The 20,580-nt window shown below is 42.6% G+C and overlaps 2 protein-coding genes across 4 annotated transcripts in view; both read right to left on the bottom strand.

Annotated features, from left to right (window-relative positions):
* The window catches only part of mib2 (MIB E3 ubiquitin protein ligase 2), a 35,505-nt gene extending 21,834 nt beyond the window's left edge, over window positions 1-13,671 (bottom strand). The window contains exons 1-2 of one of the 3 annotated variants that reach the window (XM_019868042.1): window positions 13,520-13,671; window positions 264-647 (exon numbers count right to left, since the gene is read on the bottom strand). In XM_019868042.1, the coding sequence (XP_019723601.1) occupies window positions 264-486 (223 nt within the window). In that variant the 5' untranslated portion in view covers window positions 487-647; window positions 13,520-13,671. Of the gene's footprint in view, window positions 1-263; window positions 648-8,056; window positions 8,213-13,519 lie in introns of those variants that run through there. The other 2 variants (XM_019868040.1, XM_019868041.1) reach the window with 2 other exon arrangements.
* Window positions 13,672-15,349: 1,678 nt separating this feature from the next.
* ubiad1 (UbiA prenyltransferase domain containing 1) lies at window positions 15,350-19,601 on the bottom strand. Its single transcript, XM_019868074.1, has 3 exons — window positions 18,760-19,601; window positions 17,177-17,803; window positions 15,350-16,143 (listed from the first exon to the last, which is right to left on the bottom strand). Exons 2-3 carry the CDS (start codon window positions 17,742-17,744, stop codon window positions 15,656-15,658), a joined length of 1,056 nt encoding a protein of 351 aa, XP_019723633.1. The 5' UTR covers window positions 17,745-17,803; window positions 18,760-19,601; the 3' UTR covers window positions 15,350-15,655.
* Between the last annotated feature and the right edge of the window lie 979 nt (window positions 19,602-20,580).

Here is a 20,580-nt window from a genome sequence, read left to right on the forward strand (position 1 = left end):
AGAAAGTAACATGGACGCCATTTTTAATCTCAGGATGCTGGTCACCGTCAGATTTCAGAACGTTAAGTAAAAGTATCTGCTCCAGGGTGACAAATAAAAGGATTAGTAACTATGTCGGTAGAATCTTAAATGGGGTCATATCACAAATTGCATTTCATTTTGTTTTTAAGCATTCTTGTAGCTAGCACGTTTGCCTCGCAGTCCAAAAGGTCAGGGGTCAGCCATCTTCCTCTGTGCCATTTCTGAAGTCGAAAAGCGCTTACCGATTTGAGCGTTGTCATACAGCAGCAAGTCGTAGGCCGACTGGTAACCAGTGCGGTAGTTGGTCCTTGTGCCGCTGTCCCACTGAACGACCACCGTCTTGTCTGGGGTGGTGGTGCTGCCCTGCCGCCCAATCTCCACCACGGTCCCCACGTGGCCCTCGCCATCATCCTGGTTTCCCCATTTCCAATCCGTGCCACGAACTACCCGCATGCCCACCTCCATGCTGCCTCTACCGTGGCCCGGCCTCGGGGCTGCGCTCAAAGGCGGACGCTTGGCAGCGCTGTCGCTTCCGCTGCACCTCCGGACCTTCCCGCTGGCCCGCGCTGATGAGAGTGCAGGGAGGGAAGGTACCAGGGTGGGTTCCAGGAGCAGATCAGGGGTAACTGAAAGATGAAAAAAAAAAAAAAAAAGCATAGTTTATTTCAGCCATAAAACGCGATGGCTTTCCAAATCCATAGAGCTCCACACCACTTCTGTTGTGCAAATTTAACTCAAGTTTGTTTGACTAGATCAGGGGTGTCAAACTCATTTCACATTGTGGGCCACGTACGGCCTCGGTAGATGTCAAGTGGGCCGGACCATTAAAATTATACTGTCCTTTGCTATAAATAACCAAAACAATACTGATCCCACTGGTTGTACAAAGGCACAAAACTTTAACAAGTAATTGGTATTGAAAAACAGAGTCATGCATTTTAAGATTAAACGAGATTTGTAAAGAAACATGTGCATATAAAATCCAAATGTAATCCCTGCCTACACCTTACAAACTAAGGAGAGTGTTATTAAATATGTAAAGAAAGTATTCACATGTCCTTGATAGCGTCTGCTGTGTTGGGTCTGTCTCAGTGACAGACGGAGGCCCGCTGTTGTCTTCTTCTCTGATCAAAACAATGTTGTCTTCTACTCTGACCAAAACAGTGTGCCCCTAGCGGATCCTCCATGAATTGCCCCTTATTAAAACTATTCATTCTGTGTCTTTTATGCATTTTTTCACTTTTAAATTATCCTGAGGGCCTGATCGAACCTCCTTGGGGGGCCGTTCCGGGCCGAGGGGCCGTATGTTTGACACCCATGGACTAGATGGTGTGACAGCGACTCAGGGAGAAACGGCCATTGATGTAAATTTCTGTGGGTTTGTCTTATTCAAGACTTGTGATTGCTTAATTCTAGAGAAGGTAGAATGGAGGTGCATGACTGTTGCGTCTTGCTCATCACAACCTCACCACACACGCACACAAAACAGGAAAAAAAACAAAAAAAAAACCAATCCAAACAACAAAGCCCTTTGGCATACTATTCAGCAAGAAATTAATGTTCTATTTTTTAGTGACAAACCAGAAAAGCAAAACCAACATGAACAGGCAGTAACGCTGTCCGCTATTTCTACTTGATATTTATAGACCACAAAGGACTCCCACAGTGGCACTATTGACTGATAGCTTGTTTCATTTGGAATAATGTCAACGGGCAAGCGGAAGCAATTATGGGAGAAACCAAAGCTGAAGTATAGACTGAAATCTTCTCAAAGTCACGTCAGGGGATGACTCATGAGGTCTATTGATCACACAGGACACAGAGACGTACATTCTACGCTGCATCACACCGTCCGTCTCTTGGGATATGACAAATAATCTATTGAATGAAAGAAATCACAGTTCAAGCTAATAAATTGACTCATTGTTTTATTTATTTATTTATTTATTTTAAATCGAAGAGACTGCAAGTTGTACCGGTCCTTGTGATCAATCGATCTCACACGCACACTTGCACACTCAGTCAGCTAATTGACATCAAAGTTGCATGTTAATGCAGATTCAGAAGATTTGTGCTACATTCCTGGAAACACAGTGTCTCGAATGACTTTCGTATCAACCGTGCATTTCAAGTTCGGGAATCGAGCAACAGCTCAAACAGTATCTATCCCCCTTCGCCACTCCAGTAGGCCTCCGTCTCGTCACTGTCAGGAGCACACGAGGTGCTGTTTTCTGTTGTCTTTGTGTATATGTTGAGGCTCGGAAACACCACTCCATGGCGAGCAAAGCCTACGTACAGTCATCGGGGTCTTCTGAGTTTTGGATTACGCTGCAAAAAGACATTTACGGGAAGCAAACCCACCACAAGCGCGGGGGAGTGATTGCCCCCCGCCCTCCCTACAACGCATATTTCAAGAGCAGAACTCTGTTAACTCAGAGGGAACAAGACAACACAGCCACGTCTTGCACTGGAAACAATAGTCCAGTCACCCCCACAACGTCATCTCACACCGATGAAGACGACACGCAATCGCGAGAGTTTACAATTACACCGTTTTAAAGTTATTTAAATCATCTCTGTAAACAATTGAGATGATATATATATATATATATATATATATATATATATATATGCAGCGGTCACTTAATGTGACAACCTCACTTCAGAACACTCTCACTGTCCTTCAAAGATAGATACGCCAACACCCCGTGTCCATCAATACAGTATAAGACTGCTCTACAATTTCAGCGTGCCACGTCACTTCATCCTGACATGTGAGAGTTATTCATTCGAAATAATTTTGAAAAGGCTCCAACTCAAGTATTTACTTATAATTGTCGAATGAATGTTTTGAAAGCGTGACCAGTGTGACCAAAAAAAAAAAAAAATCAAGTTCAGCTTGTTCGCTCATGAATAAATGTTTGATATACAAATCACACTTTTCCCCGCCCTCTTTTCCTTTCTTGGGACATTTCAAAGATCGGTGAACAAAAGTGCTTGACAATACTTCTGCTGATGCTCAGTAAACCGCACACGAGTATACTTCAACTGTTACAACATGACAAGGGACGACAGATGGAAAGTAGCCAACAGCGATAATCTGTCATTGTTCATGAATATACAGTGTCCTCTTTTAAATAAATAGCATACAGTAAATAAACAAGTTATTTCAATAGACATATTGCTGCATCGTGTGATCAGATCGATGATCGGTTTTCGGTGGGGGTTTTTTGATCGGAGATGAGTCCCAAAAATTTTGATTGTGTCAAGCTTCTCTCGTCTCACCATCACAATGGACACCATCACTTGTTTTAAACGTCCATCGTGTATCCAGATTTGTTTTTTCTTGAAAATCTTACCTAAATAAATAAATAAATAAATCCCTTCTCGCCTCCCCCTCCCACCCTTCAAACAGGCCACCCACTCTCTATTTGGTCATTGTGAGCATGTGCAGAGGAAGAAAAGTGGCCATGCACATAAAAAGATAAACTGGCTGGGACTGGCACAGACAAGTCAAAGGCAAGCTAGATTTAAGCGAGAACTCCCACACAACAAGTTCTGGGCCAAAATCGACAGATCTCAAGAACAAATAAGATACAAATGCTATTTTTGCTCTGCATGGCATCGTACAAAAATATGTTACTGTTTCGTCCACGGCTGCAACTAACGATTACACTGGTTAAAACGGTTAAAATTTTCAGGACATTTTTCAATCAGCGATGGCAAGCAAATCTTCCCCAAACATGTTTTTTTTTTTTTTTTGCGCTGTATAACAACAATAATTGAAATTCAAAGGAATTTCAGTTATTCTGATTATCGATCAGTTATTCTCAAAAATACCGATCGATTAACTTCATCAATTAATGGTCGATTAATTGTTACACCGCTAGCCCTTTTATGAGAGAGTCCATTTCAAACTAGGAGATAACTGCTGGTCATTGCATGCGTGACATCCTCTAAACAACAGGAAATAGCAAAAAGAGACACCTGACTGAATTTGAAAAAGAAATCTAACACATTTTTTTTCCTGTGAAGTTTTTTTTTATTTTTTTTGAAATACTGACAACGAGGCTCAAGTCAAAAGCCCTCCCTCTCAGCGCTCATGCCTTCTAAAAGGAAACAGCAGGCTCAATTTAGCTTTCAAGGTGACAGGATGACGGAGACAAAAATAATTCCCTGCGCAGAAACAGAGTCGGTGAGCCCTTTTTGCAAGGCAAATATAGTAACAAGTTATAAATACGTTTCCATAGTCACTTTTTCAGCATTTTCAAAAAGTAGTGTGGATAGAGAATGAAAACATTATGTTGAAATGTAGCCCATTTACCGGAAACATGACAGCTTTCAGATAGTTGAATTGGGATCAGTGAACTCCCAAAATATTTCTCATCACGTGTTGCATCATGACAACACTTAAGCGTTTCCCGTAAGCAACTAAGAAATTCACACCACATTGTTGGGTTTTGTTTTTTGTTGTTTTTTTTGTGGTAGCAGCAATGGAATCGACACACGGTTCAAGTTATGTTCAAAACCAACTCGCCTTCAGGAGAAAAAAAAAAAAAAATTGGTCCACCATAAATGAGCAATGAAAATTGCATTCATTATTAGTTGAGCGATTGACTCATTCAACACATTTAGAAGAAATTGCAAGTAGATCAGGAAACCGTGCTTGACTTTGAAGGTCCCTTTGTTTTTGTTTCAAAAAAAAAAAAAAAAACGTTGGGGTAGCCGATGAACGATTTCAGGTGTTCCGCACGTGATTGAAGGCAAGCTTGATCTTGATTTAAAAACAAAAAAAAGTTGCTGCCAGCAAGTTCAGAAGAGGTGAAGGATTAAAGATCTCAGCCCTCAACAACAGATGGACTGGCGCCTGTCGGCCACGCTTCAACCGGTAAGGACAACGTCAACCCCGTCCACACACAAACAACAAGCGGAAGACAGGTGCTCGTCCACAACGTAAACACATATGGCCAAACAAACTCTAGTCCTGCTAGTTTAATGCGACGGCCATCTCAGCATTTATTTATGGCTGCGTGTTTCCAATGTTACCATGTCGGACAATATCGTTGCGGTCCTTGGGACCGAGAAGCCGACGTAAAGTTAAACATTCTTCATCGTGGTGTGTCAAATTGAAAGGCCCATTTATTTTCGCTTTACAGGGACATTGAGGGATTGAGAAATTAAACTCACTCTCTTTATTTTGTATAGTGGCTGTGGTGTTAAATTGCCAATGAACCCAATCAATGTAAAACTAATTAACGACTTACCACCAAGCGATTCGCATCAACCATTGATTTGAAAAGTTGAGAAACTATTCATCCATCCATAATTTGATCTACTTATCCTCACGAGGGTCACAGGTACGCTGGAGCCTCATCCCAGCCGTCTTCGGATAGCAGGCGAGGGACACCCTGAACGGGTTGCCGGCCAATTGCAGGGCACACAAAGACAAACAACCATTTGCTCTCACAATGACACCGAGGGACAATTCTGTGCGTTCAATTAACTTACCCTGCGTGTTTTTGGAATGTGGGAGGAAACTAGAGTACCCTGAAAAAACCCACAATGGGATGAAGAGACACACACAGAGCAAGATGTTCATTCATGGCTGTTCAATGATCGGTCAAAAATAAATGGCCAAGTGGGCATAGTAGCAGTAGTAAGCCTTGAGTTCTCTATTGGTGCGTGCTATACTTTGGAAATTGTTAAAACAAGCTTTGTGTTAGCATATCAGTGCAAAGATGACACACTCAAGTATCCCCCTGCTACTGCTTAGGGTCGGTCGAGTGTTCTATAAGGTCGTAAAGCGGTGCAGCACGCAACGAAAAGATATATGGTGTGTTTGTCAGTCTTGACACAAGCAGGCCTGGCTGAGTTCACTGATAATAATCTGTGAGCTGCTCCGAAATGGAAAATGAATCAGCATCACATGCGCGCCTGTGTGAAGCATGTGGCTTTTATCCACACACTCGGGCCGTTGTTTTTAATACAAGGTGATTGGAAGTGGTGGAGTTATGTGGTGGCCACGCCACATTTAGGGCGACAAGTCTAGATACCAGTGACTGCCATTTTCCCAGGGACGCAGAATTCTTGGATGACTTGATACTCGGCCACAATTAATTTATATTAAAAGGACATCTTGAAAACACAAAACTACAATTGATCAGCACGTGAACTCTTAAAGAATCAGATTTGGGAGAAGAACATTTGACTCTTCACATCAACGTCAATCAAAATCATGATTTTCACATCTGAGCAAGCCAGCAACATGGCTGAAAAGTCATTGCTTATCATACCATCCACAGACACGGTTTCATGAAATAAAATGCACACATATCCAGAACCTCGCTCAATGCATCCATAATAACATGCAGGAACAAAACGAAGTAAAACACAGTGCATGATTGTGGGATTTTTTTGTGTCAATGTGCTTTTTAGATATGATTTGAATGAATGAGCCATAAATCACAGTATGCAAAGCTGTGTCGGCCGTCGGTGACAATCGGTCACTGAGTAGCATTTAGCGAGGGAATGCAAATCAATGCATGAGATAGAAGTCTACTATGAGACAGTACACAAATTAAAAAAAAAAAAAAGCAAAGCAACCGCAAATAAATGGAATTGGAATACATTTAGTTCATCACAATGTTGCTTTTTAATTTGACTCGATCCTGCTTGAATTATGAGTGTGTTGAGCAAGATCCTGCTTATGCGTGCATTTTATCTCATGATATCCTAATAGTGGATCGTATGATGAACAGGGCTCTACATTAACTTTTGCACAGGTAGCACAGACTTGGTCACACCCTATTATTGGGGCGGTCCAACATGACCATATTTGCTGATATATAGTCATTTTAATTAGCATACCAGTTTCGCAGGACCTAAAGCTTGGCAGTGAATTTTCTGTAACAAGAACTTACTGTTTGCAAGAGGCAGTGTTTGACAATACAGGTCAGTTATTATAAAAAAATTGTAAAAGAAGGTGGCCCAGTGATCCAGTGGTTAGCGTGTCGACCTCACAGTGCAGAGGTACCGGGTTCAATTCCAGCTGCGGCCTCCCTGTGTGTAGTTTGCATGTTCTCCCCGGGCCTGCGTGGGTTTTCTCCGGGTACTCCGGTTTCCTCCTACATTCTAAAAACATGTATGGCAGGCTGATCGAACACTCTAAAATGTCCCTATGTGTGAGTGTGAGCGGGGATGGTCGTTCGTCTCTTTGTGCCCTGCGATTGTCTGGCAACCGGTTCAGGGTGTCCCCCGCCTACGGCCCGAAGACAGCTGGGATAGGCTCCAGCAGCCCCTGCGAACCTCATGAGGATCAGCGGATCAGAAAATGAATGAATGAATGAATTTTAAAAGAAGACAAAAAAAAAGGAATCAAAGCAATGTTTTTGTACATAAGTAAAAAGCAGGGAAAAAAATAATAAATGACAGCCGAACAACTTAAGATTTGTTTTAGTTGTATTCGTTGAACATAATACAAAAAAAAAATCAGAATTAGAATCTTTCAATCACAAAAAAAAAAACCCAACCATTTTGAAAATTTGTAAACACTTTTGAACACTTGAACAAGAAGAAAACATGTACCACCAAAAACACACAAGTGCGCAGACACCGTTGTGAAAAGGTGGAGCGGGTCGCAACGCCTGGTAAAACGCTTTGCAATCCGCACACTTTTAACAATGTGTGCATTAAAAAGAAAAAAAAAAAAGAAAGCGGCTCGAACCGGTTGATGTCAGAATCGCCTGGTCGCCAGAGGACTTCGACAAAAATCAATACAGGCCCTGAATAAATAACGCATTAGAAAACATTTCTTCACAAGGGTGACAGGGCTAAAATAAGACCCTACATTCCCCCATTTCAAGCTGCGCCCAAACGTCCAAACAGTACATCAACGTTATTAAAGTCGACGAGCCGCAGCAAAGAGACTTTAAAAAGCAACTCCAGTTTCAGTCAACGCTACCGACCTTTCAGAACAACGGGCGCAAGGATAAGCATGCTCGTAAGCGCACAAATGATCACGGATTCAAATACTCACTCCCAATGGTCTTCAGGCCACTTTTGAACATGTCAGGCAGCTGGATTCCAGTGTGCCGAGACAACGCCATTTATTCCGGGTAGGACAGTGGACAGGACTGTATAGGAGAGCGCCGTGCGGCAGGCAGTCATCTCACTAATGGGGGAGTGAACCCTCTCAGGCACATGCTTTGTATTTGGTTTGAAAGTGAACCTTGCCCTCTGTTTTCCTCTCCCTCACTGACAGATGTTGCTCAAGGACATCGCTAAAGCTGATGTCTTATCTATGAAAGAAGCAATGCTCGCTTGAGTGAGGTAATGAAATTAAATCAAAAGGGCCGGTCACACAAAGAGATTGTGTCCCAAGGAGAAGAACTTTGGAATATTTAAAAGGGTACCGTAAAGTAGCTTTTTGATCATTTTTTCTCGTATCCAAGTCAACATTGAGTCACATGCTGGGCCTTATGCATATTTTGTACATATTTGGTACAAACTTCAACCGAAAAACCAAAAGATTAGAACATGACAGGAAGTGTCGAAGGAAGTTTAAAAACAAGTTAGGGCTGGGCGAGATGGCCTAAAGCGCATAGCAACGGTATGAATGGTAACCTTTCATGGTCAGCATATAAATAAATTTAGTGTAAAAAAATTCAATCAAGTCATTTTCAATGGTTTCTATAGCCCTTTAGCAAAGCTAAAGTGAATACCAGAAATAAAAATTTACTTTATTTTGAGAACAGCAATTGTGTAGATCTCAAAACTCAAATTCACTGAGCACTCTATGATGCCAAGTAATGCAACCAAACACAAATAACATTGCCGATTCGAGAAATATTTAATTTACTTTTGCACTTTTCACCTTATAGGCTCTTTGGCTGACGTACGGATTGATTTCCAGATCTCAGATGTGTGCGCTTGCTGTATCGCTGTTGTATTCTTTTTCTGGCTGTAACGCAGATTTCGCCTGAGCTAGGTTGAATCTGCACACTGTGACGTGACGGAATGCAGCAAATCTAAGAAGCGGCGGTAAATAAAAAATAACCTATCCGATGTTCATTCATCCATTTTCTGAACTGTTTAGCCTTCCTCACTCGGGTTGCAGAAATGCTGAAGGCTATCCCAAGCCGTCTTAGTGGTAGGTGCCCCCAAGGTGACATGGTAGAAAGAAAGGAGAAAAAAAAAAAAAAAAAACATTTGCGGTCCCTCGCTTTGATTGCAATATTATGCAATTTTTTTTTTGCCGGGGGATGCATTTTTCAATGCGGGTCTATGTACAGTGGTACTGCTGCTTATGAAATTAATTGGTTCTGGAAGAAATTTCTTAACGAGAAAATTTTGCAATTTGACACACATTTTCCATGTAAATGCCCTAATTTGTTCCAAGCGCCCCCAGGCCCCAAAATTCAGACCTAAATGTTTTCTCAAGCACAAAAATGCATTAAAATACATGTTACAGTTCGATCATTGCCCAATAAATGAGAGTTGTGCAGAATGTAAAAAAAAAAACAAAGAATAGAGTGAAGAATAAAAATGATGGTCATTTAACTTTTAACTGCATCCTCGTTGTTTTTGGCCCTCTTTAGTTCATGTTCGTTCTCAGAAGTGGTTTTTGCCTGGCGTTTTGTAAAGAACTGACCCAAGGACGTTTGCTTTTGTCGGCTTTTAACAATCCTTCGAAAATTTCCAAGGCAAACATTAGCATCGTGAGCGATCGCCCAACTGGTGAACACTTATTCTGGGCGATTCGCATTTACATAAAACTATCGGAACGCCACATGGCCCGAGGGGCGAATGACGAGGACGCTGCATCGACACATATCTATCTATCTACACACATCAACACGTACGGTAGAGGTCCCTCTTAGCCAATGGGATACCAGGAAGATGCTAGGTAATAGCCAATGGCAGAGCAGCTCTAAGTATGCTGCGTTCAGGAAACTCGGAGCTGCGAGTAGCAGCCCATACTGTATTTTTACCTTTCGTATCTTGAAATTTCTTTTGTAACAAGAGGCAATATTTTCCTGTTGAGGTGTTTCGTACTTGAAAATTTCGTATGAAGAGACGTTCGTAAGGAGGAGGTACCACGTTTCTTTCGGCTCATCTTCCTGATTTAAAAAAAAAAAAAAAAAAGCAACAAAGATGGAGCATTCTCTTTTAATGTGCGCAATGTCCACGTGGAGTGTATGTGTCAATCGCACTTTTGACTAAGGCCTTGAGCAACGCCACTCGAAATGTGACACCACAATTTTGCCACTTTGCTTGTTTACACCGACCCTGGTGTGTTTCTTGATAACGCTCTGCGGTGTTATGAAGCAGGTGCATCTCGAGCCGCTTTCACACGGTCTTCACATCAGAGGCCGAACAGTACAGCTGAGATTTATTCGGGAAACGGGAACTATGTGTTAATACAGCCGCTGCGGATACATGTGTTGAGATAATTATCCAATTGCTTTAAACACAAAGGGACGGCGGCAGTGAGTGTCTGGTCTTAAACTTCAGACTTCATTTACACACTGGTTGCGTTCAGCCTTTATTCCACCTTCAATATTATCGCAGAAGGTAGCATATTTGCTGAGAGAATTCAGGCCATCACCTATATTGATACCTTACCAACGAGAAGAAGCTGTGAAACTGTCATATCAGTGAAAGTGGCTAATAATAAGCTGCCTTGTCTACTAGAAAAAAAATTTAATTGTCCACAAAATATTGCTCCCAATGCTGAGCTGGAAACAAAAGAACTATGCTGCAAAGTAAAAGCAAAACACAAGTGTCTGTCCCCAAAAGGCGATAAAAATCGAAACCGGAACATTTCACTCGCATTATTCCTTTGTCAACAGGATGTTAAAATCCCCGATAGGGAGGCAACTCGCAGTTGCCCAGTTCCAAATATGGAACTACACGCCAGGTTTCAAACTGGAGATATGTTAGAAATTCGTGGTAGCTGTGCAACGTGTTTGTTTAGGCCCGCCTGAGCTGACCATCCACTGCAAACTGAGACCTCAGGGGGCACGCCTTAAAGAAATAGCAGCTAAAAAAAAGGAATAGAAGAGAGGGCTAGACAGGGCCATTTAAATCTCTAAGATATGACTTAAATGGGTTCATCTATAGTACTATATTATCGCATCGTAGGTTAGCAGCGCTCCTACAAGCTTCCCGTGAGACGACAAAAAAAAAAATACACCGTGGTGTGGCGCGCGCTCCTTGAATGAACTGTCTGAGGAGGCGGGGAGGTTTGTCTCCCACAGACAACGGTTATACAGTTTCAAGCCGTCTTGTGAATATGCAAAACCGGAGTGTCTGTTGAGGATCCGAGCTGGAGACGGAAGAAACGAGAGGTTCTGCTGCCCATGCCGGTACTTAGCCTCAGCCTTGTGTCAGCAGGGATTATGACCATGGGACAGAATGGAGGGGGGGAAAGGAGTAGGTGGAGGAGGCTGACCAGGGACAGTTGCTGCGCGTCCATGAGAAGCAGTTGCATTCAGGCCGACGACGCTCCTTAGCTCCCGCGTACAACCGAACTGCGGGACTGGTGTTGAAATTTCATCACATGAAGACGCTGCCTCCGGTCACTGACACACTGTGTTTACTGCTCAGTATGCAAAGGCGCACAAGTACCACATGAGGGACGTGCTTCACATCCTTCAGGGAAAACCATTCGCGACCCGACAAATGGGCACACGGTGGGGGTGCATCTTGGATTGGGGGTGTGCACAGGGAAAAGAAAAGGGATGCCCTTACAGGAGACTTGTGATGAAAGAATACCTGGCAAGTTTTCTCATGATGAGTGTCTGAAACAACATTCTATTCTCGGGACTCTACAGCAGTGTTTTCCAACCTTCATTGGCCCAACGCACATATTTTATCACGAAATAAAAGGCACAAACAGTCTATACAATGGTGCCTTGCGATACGAGTGACTGACAAGTTTTTTCGAGACATGAGTCACCATTATGAAGATTTTTTTTTTTTGTTTTGACTTGCGAGCACCGTATGGTGGAAGTGAACTCAATTCACAATAAGCAGCATTTTGGCAAATAGTGAAAAAAATCTTTCAAAAGGGATGCTTCAACCTGCTTCTTGTCATGACCAGTTTAAAATTTACTGTCAAACTAAAACAACGACATCGCTGAGGTTATCAGGCCACTAATTCAATGCTCAAGATAAAAAGCATCTCGACTGTACAACTAGAACACTTTAAGCAATGTACTGAACACAAAAGGTTCAGCAGCACATTTAGACAGACAATGTAATAGATTAGTGTTTTAATATTTATGCATTGCCTACCTTGTTAACTGCTATTTTCTGGAACATCCATCCATCCATTTTCCATTTAATCAGTATCCTTGACATCCATTTTAAAGTCCATGACTAATATGCTCTTTGGCCTCACCAATAAAACAATTCAGAGCACTAGCAGAATGACTGTCTGTTACTAGTGACATCTCTACACGCGACTAGGACAATTTGGGCATAATGTATTTGTGGAGCAGCCACGCGATACTCGTTTGGCAAAACAGTGCAGTAGTTGTAATCTGTGTGCAACTAGTAGTACTACAGAAGGACGAGTTTTTGATGAATACAATTTTATGTCACTCGTAATACTAGTAGCGCACAGTTGTCAACAGATGTATTCATATGTAGGCCTTAAGACGATAATCAAGGGTATTGAAAAAAATAGCGACTTTGCTGCACACTTGCAGATATACTAGCACGAGAATTACTAGTTGCTAGTCAAGCAAAACTAATAGAGAGAATTTTGATGCTACTAGTAGGGTCCACGAGGCTGAAGTAGTATTTGACACATAACTACTACTTAGGTCGAGTGGTGTTGGTGTAGTACAGTGGTTTCCTAGTAAGGTTAAATTGCTTACTCGTTGGCCAAAAGTGGTATGTGTTCTATTGTATTGTTTTATGTTGAATGTTCTGTAAAGCGCTTTGTTACAGTGGCAGCTGTTGTGAATGCTCTACATAAATAAAGATGTACTGCATTGTACGAGTAGTGGAAACTATTAGTAAGAGAGTTGGATCTCGTCGTTCTATTGGTGCGCTGAATTACATGAGGACAAAGTGCGGACTCGTACACGGACCTTACGCTGGACATCAAGGATATACAATAGATGCTCGAAAGCCTGCTAATAAATACAAACAAAAACACACGGGCGACGTCATAGGCGAAATAACCCTATAGTCGGCTGTCAAGTGAAAATCACCTGCTTCCGCTCACATCCACAGCCACTACAGAAGCACTTTCTTCACACAAAGTGATACTCGGTCAATTGGAAGAACATGCTACCCGCATTCGTCCGAACAGACCACTCCGAACCAAACAGACTAACAGTGACCGACATATTGAGTGTGTCTGGAGATGACTGAGGGCTTGGTGCGTGTTATTAGCCTGTCAAACGCTGACGCTAGCAAGCTAACCCATGTTTGGCAACGTTGATTGGCGTGGAAAAACAATTTATTTCACAGTGCAGTTACTCACCGGATCTTTGTCAAGAGTGTCTACTTTGTGTCAAGCAATAATCCCATAGTCCGGCCTCCGACCAACGACGGCATGGGTGCTTTTAAAGGAAATAAATGTGTACTAAACTGGGGGGGTCGCAGCGCACGGCCATGACAACACGCCCCATGTTTGACGTCACGAGAGATGGGGCGTTCGTGTGCTCCCGTTTATATGGTAACGGAGTTCTATTCCTAATTTTATATTATTGTAATTACGTACGTTGGGCAGCCACTTCTTAGTCAAGTGGGGGTACTGGTAACTATATTCAATCGGATAATAACTATAATAATAATAATAGCGGTGGCACGGTGATCGACTGGTTAGCACGTTTGCCTCACAGTGCAGAGGTGCGGGGTTCGAGGTACTGCCCGAAGACAGCTGGCAGAGGCTCCAGCACGCCCGCGAGGATAAACAGATAGAAAATGGATGGATGGATGGATAATAATAGGTCGCTGATGGTGTAGTGGTACACTCTTCTGACTTGCGTGTAGGCAGCGTAGGATCGGTTCCCACTCAGTGACGGTGTGAATGTGGGTGGGAATGGTTGTTCGTCTCTATGTGTGGACTGCGACTAACTGGCGACCTGTTCAGGGTGTAGTTTGTCTTCCGCCCTAAATCAGCTGGGCTAGGCTCCGGCACCCACGCGACTCTGCACAGGATAAACGGTGTAGAAAATGGATGGACGGTTAATCACAATACAGTCATCCCTCTGCCTTTCCGCGGTTAATTGGTCGCAGCAGAGGGCACATCCATCCACACCGGACAATTTTATAGTGTTCAATTAACTTGCCATGCATGTTTTTTGAATGTGAGTGGGGGAAACAAGAGTACCCGGTGAAAATCCACGCAGCCGCAGGAAGAACATGAAAACTCCACACAGGCAGGCAGGAGCCCGGATTTGGATTCACCATTTTAGCACTGTGAGGTGTTTGTGCTAATTATTCTTTCACCTAGCCGCTATAATAATAATAATTAGTAGTAGTAGTAGTAGTAGTAGTAGTAGTGGCGGCGGTGGTGGTAAGAGTAGTAGTAATTCCCAATTGAGATGACCTCAGTCACGTTCAAGTCGTCAGGAAATCATGGACTCAACATTGTAAATCAGGTCATGCCATTCGTCGTTTTAATTAGATCCTTCTTGTAAAGTGGCTTTGTAAAACTTCATCATTCGGATTCATGGGTTACAAAAAATAAAAATTCAAAGCATGGGTGAAGCCATTTGTGCTTCATTGCCCTCACATCCTGCGGGGAGAAGCTCACAGAAGTACAATGGGAGGGGGATCCTAATTATTTCTACGGAGCCTGAAGGAGGGATGGAAGTGTTCCTTAATTAAATGCAGTGAACGGATTTAACTGCACACAGATTTTAAGCATTGTCAATGCAAAGGGACAAAGGTGAAGTTCGACAAAAAAACATAATAGAGGTGTTCAAACACAACACCGATTTTCAGGAGTAGTAAAGCAAGAGTAAAAACAAACAGCATCTTCCATGACATTTCAGTGATTGTCCAATAGCACCCCCTGCTGGTCAAGGTAAGTTTGTAACGCGACTTCTTGTTTTTAACGGTACCGGATATAAAATTCGTATGTTTACTTGTCCGTTTTTTACCGCCAAAAACAAATTCCTCGCGGATACACTAAAGTGAAATAGGTAGTCATGTATTTGAAATGACTGTTCTCTGCTGCATAAACAGATGAAAATGTCTCCTGCTGGTTTTGTAAATATAGTCCTTCAATAGAATGTGCCAGTGATGCCAATATGGTTCATTTATTAGTCTGTAAACAAAAGAAAAAAATGAAGACAAAGTATTGAAGCGTCATCAACTTTTATTACAATGCAAAGAAACACTGTTTGCCTGGCAAACCCCCCAAAAGGAATAACACACTGTACAAATTAACAGTATGTTCAAAGAACGGAGTACCAAAGTCAATACAGTATTGTATCGTTATTTTCGGGCATCTGCTTTTGAAGAAATATGGCAACTCGGCGTTGACCTTAAAACTGAATCACTGTCTTCGGTGTCCGAGAGAAAAAGCTAAACTCTCTACTTCTACAGTACACATAAATTAGACAATAAATTAAAGCATGTGAAGTACACAAAGTCAACTGAATATGAATCATAGTAAAGGCAGGCTGCCCCGAGGTGCCAGAATGATGCCAAAAACGTAGAACAGTCCCATGAGCAAGTTCAGCTTGGCTGTCTTCTGGGGGATTTTGGTGTAGCACCTGCTACGGAACTGCTTCTCCAGGGGGAAGGCCATAGGCAGCGAGAGCAGGGGCAGCGCCATGCTGATGGTGTAGCGCGTGGCCAGGATGCAGAAGAGTACGTAGGGGACGAAGAGCAGCAGGTTGTAGAGCACGTAGGAGAGCGTGGGCCCTATGAGGATGGCCAGCGTGACAATGCCCGCCTGCTTGTCCGAGTCCATGTCTCGGGTGTTGTTGCTATGGAGGATGGCCTCCGTGTTGAGTGCCAGTGGGACGGCGTATACAAGCGGCAGGACCGACAGGTAGCCCACCTGCACGGCGTGGGCGAACATGACGGCCAGCGGTCCGAAAGTGATTAGGATGACCACGTCTCCCAGGGCCACATACTTTAAACCAATCCCTGAGGATGAAAAAAAAAAAAGATGCCGTTAGGCCTGCCGCGCACTGAGCCATGCAGCAAGTCATTCAACTTTGCGGTGACGCACAATGGCCAAAAGTCTAAATTCTTGCGAGTATAACAATCAATGGACCATCTGCTCATTTGCGTTACAATAGCTAATCAAATCGGGCCGCCCTAATATATTTTTAAATAATACAAATAAAACAAATATGAAATGGTTTAGCTGTCAGCTATTGTTTCACTGCTTTCTACTTACTGATGGTTTAAGTTTTAGCCATGGTATCATTTCAGTACCAATACAGTGATCCCTCGCTACTTCGCAGATCACTGATCGCGGTTTCAGTGCATCGTGGATTTCATCAAAAACAAAAAAAATTGCAAAAATGCTGCAAAAGGTCCGCGAGAGGCAGCGAAAGTCAACAGTGAGTCACATAGAGCAACATAAACAGTACTAGATGTATATTTCATGTTTATGTTTACTCTATTTTGTTATTTATAAACCAACCAAACCGAACTTATACATCTTATACATGTATGTATAACATGTACCACCAGCGCATCTCTAAATTTTTAGATTTGAGTATCCTACCGATGATCCCACGGATTAATTTGATGATTTGCATGATTAAACAGAATCACGTCTGCATGTGTGGTGCAGGTCTCAAATAGAGTCAACATCCTTACGTTCTACTGGAGAATCTGTGAATTATTTGCGTTACTGAATCACTGCAGCGCCATTTCTCAACTCAACTGTATTTATAAAGCACTTTCAAACAGCCATCGCTGCATACAAAGTGCTGTACATGGAGCAACTAACATATACAACAGTAAAGCAACAAATCTTTGTGCACGTGAATGTGAAGTTGAAGCGAAATGAAGCAAATCTCACACAGGAATAAACAGCTAAAGTTGTTTTGAATGTCATTGTCATTTGCTGGGGGGGGGGGGGTCGTCATATGTGAATAGGAGCACTGCAGTTTAAAATATGAGTGAAAAAAATACAGAGCGATGGATGAATGAGTGATGTACTTACCTCCGGTGTACAAAAAAGAGCTGGACAGGCCCCCAAAGTAAATCAGGGCGAGATGTTCCAGTTTGAGTGTAGACAGGAAGAAGAGCAATGTGGCACACAAGCACCCCAAAGAGTATAACAAGGCTCCAAACATCACAACGTCCTGGGGCGCCAAGATCTCGTCCACCAGAGTCCTATCATCGCTTTTCTTGTGGTCGATGCCTTTGGAGAAGTCGTAGTAGGTGTTGACCAGGTTGCCGGCACCGTGCACTACCAGCACGGCCACCGCGCACACCATGAGGACGACCAAGTCCACTGATCCCTCCAGCTTGTACGCCAGCGCGCTGCCGAGGGCCACCGGCGTGAGCGAGGCACTGAAACTCCACGGCCTGAGCGCCAACACGTAAGCAGCGCACGTGTGCTTGACGTCGGAGGCCACGCGGGCCATTCTGGACACATGGTTGGCACCTGGGATGTGACCTGCTTGCTGCGAGTTAGTGGTCGCTGGGTGCCACAGTTGCCCATTGAGGCCGTTCGATCCGGCTAGAACAAATGTTTCTGCCATGCCGTACTTGTGCTCCTCAGTCATTTCTTCAGCCAGTTATTAATAGAAGCGGTGATGACGCCCGATGTCAAAGTCAGGTGTTCCTTGGAAAAGGACAAACATATTTGTGACACACTCTTCCATTTCATCAACGCACGTTACGTTTGCCAATCGAAGCTACTACCTTGGCTTTAAGCAAGTTAACGCATGTAATGAGCACCAAACAGAACAACCGTTTAACTGCAATACTTAAAGGGGAAGTCAATAGAAAAATGTTCTTCACAGCAAAAGGTTCTTTGCAGCCTCTAGTCCAAACGTAGCATTCTGATTAATATGGCGTTTATGGAATATGAGTTGTACAGTATCTAAATCTGAACTGTCGGGTCGCAGCGGATGGTGTTCCGGGTAAGGAGAATCAAACAACATAGATTATATTTTTAAAAATAATAATGATAATTCCAGTGGTTGAAGGTCCAAATCACATCACCTATATTTAATTGAATACACTACAAAGACAAGATGATTAAAGTGGAAACTGATAAACTTGATTGGTTTTAGCAAATAATCATTAACTTAGAATTTTATGGGTGCAACATGTTCCAAAGAAGAACAAGTGCAGGGTGTCATGTATATCACTGTGTTACATCACCTTTTCTTTATTTTTCTACTTCATTGGAATTGGCTTTGTATATTAACACGTAGCATTCCACGAGGACAAAATAACGCATAAAATAAAGCTTTTGTCATATTTTACTTGTGAAAACAATACAAATACTGGATTCATAATAGCACTGGACAAAATTTTGGTCGCATATTAGCACAAACGCGAGGGGAGATTGTCTCTCATTAAAAGACATTTTTTAATCAGGACCCCACAATCTGCATTGGCACCAAAATATGTACCACACGAGTGTATTAGCAACGTTCACTTTATGTCTAGTTTGGAGGCCAACTAGTGAGATTACAGGATTAAAGCTAAGTGGCTAGCCACTAAAAGATGCTAACGTTCAACTCGTCCGGACAGCATGGAAGGGGAAGAAGTCACACGGCGCTTCCTTACGGGTTATGGCTTCCCCCGGAGAAGCGAAGAGTCCATTGGGTCACAGGCGGGCATCGCTGGCCACACTCGGAGCCAAGAAGGACAAAAAGCGCGTTCAAATTCTAGGTGTCAATTTAGAGGGGTCTCGTCTTGGTGGCCATTCAACTCGTGAAACTGAAGTCAAGGTAGTCGCCACAGCGATAGGTAATACTGTGCATTACGGTAATCTGCCGCCAGTGAGCGGCGTTGGCCACCTTCAAAACAAAAGCGATCCATTTTATGCATGCACGTCAGTGGTTTGGATTTCAAACACAGTAATGCGATAAAATAATTTCTTAGCAGCCAGGCAATGGTCAGTTCACCCAGGGAGAATGACAACTCTCTCACCAAGAAGTGTTCTGAAGTTGTGATAGAAAATAAAGTCTGTGTTAACTCCACATCATGACTACAATTTTACCTGATTAAAAAAAAAAAAAAAAAAAACACATGAAATATTACTTATTGTTATCCCTCAACCAGACCAGGTCTAAGACATATTTGGTGCTATTCTGAGAGAGTTTTCATTTTCCCTGTGTGAATTCAACGGTGCCTGACAGCAAATAAATTATTTTATAACTTTTTTAACATACAAAGTAGTGTGACGTCCATGCATTAGTTAAAAACTATTTTATTTTGAAGGTGGTAACGTCACCGTCAACGATGATGACACATTACCGTAATCCAGAGTATTAAAAATCGCTGTGGCTGCTGTCTTGATTTCAATTTTGCGAGTGGAGGCTGGCCTGACCGCAGCGCCATTCACCCTTAATGCGTCTGACCGGCACCATTTCCTCGGTGACGCGTCCAACCGTCTAAAAGGCTCGACGAGACCGCGCGGAAAATTATTCCGGCCTGTTACAATCCCGTATACTGTACCAGCGTCTGTAATGTAATGATTAATACACCAGTTAACACTACAACACTGAACTAAAATAAAAATAGTTATTTACACCTATTAAGTTTCTAATACATTGTCACCCCACGATGTTTTGAAATATATAATAAATATATTTCTTCTTCAGTTACAAATTCCTTATTTCTGTTCAAAATGGTGGCTTTATAGTCATCCCTCGCAACATCACGAGTTACTTTTTGCACTCGCACAGTAGTGTTCGTTTGTTATTGTATGTCTTATTTCAGTCACGGATTTAAAAAAAACAGAGAGACCGTTTCTCTCAAGTCAACCTCCTTTGTGGACCACCGCAACCTGGATGATTGTGAATCTACACAGACATTAACAAAAAACTATGAGCAACCACTTTGTTTTTTTCTTGATATTGTGACAGGAATTTAACAATGTGATTCCTTTGCAACCTACATCGATGCATCAATTTTGAAGTCACGCTAAACCAGGGGTCGGCAACCTATGGCCCCGGAGCCAAATGCGGCTCTTTCATCCTTATGTTGCGGCTCTGTGTCCCCCCTGGGGAAATGAATTATAAATGTCCGATGGAAGTGTATGTTATTTGTCTCACCAACGTGTATCACTTGTTCTGTTCTCTAACTGTACACTAGGTGGCAGTGTTTGTTGCTATAAAGCAGGGGTGTCAAAGTCAAATGGACGGAGGGCCAGATAAAAAGTTTTGCTGCAAGCCGAGGGCCGGACTGATCGAATGCTCATTGAAAATTTTAAAAATGGCCACATATTGTTTATTGAACCAAATTTAATTGACTGAAAACCTAACAAATACATTCCAATACGGTCAGATAAATAAAGCAACATTTTTTTATGGCTATGTCAGTAAACTTTAATTTTCAACAGGCACAAAAAAATTTCCTTTGTATAAAAATACCCCATAACAT

Source organism: Hippocampus comes, unplaced genomic scaffold (genome assembly GCF_001891065.2).
Source record: "Hippocampus comes isolate QL1 unplaced genomic scaffold, H_comes_QL1_v1.1 scaffold157, whole genome shotgun sequence".
In the NCBI taxonomy this organism is placed as follows: Eukaryota; Metazoa; Chordata; class Actinopteri; order Syngnathiformes; family Syngnathidae; genus Hippocampus; species Hippocampus comes.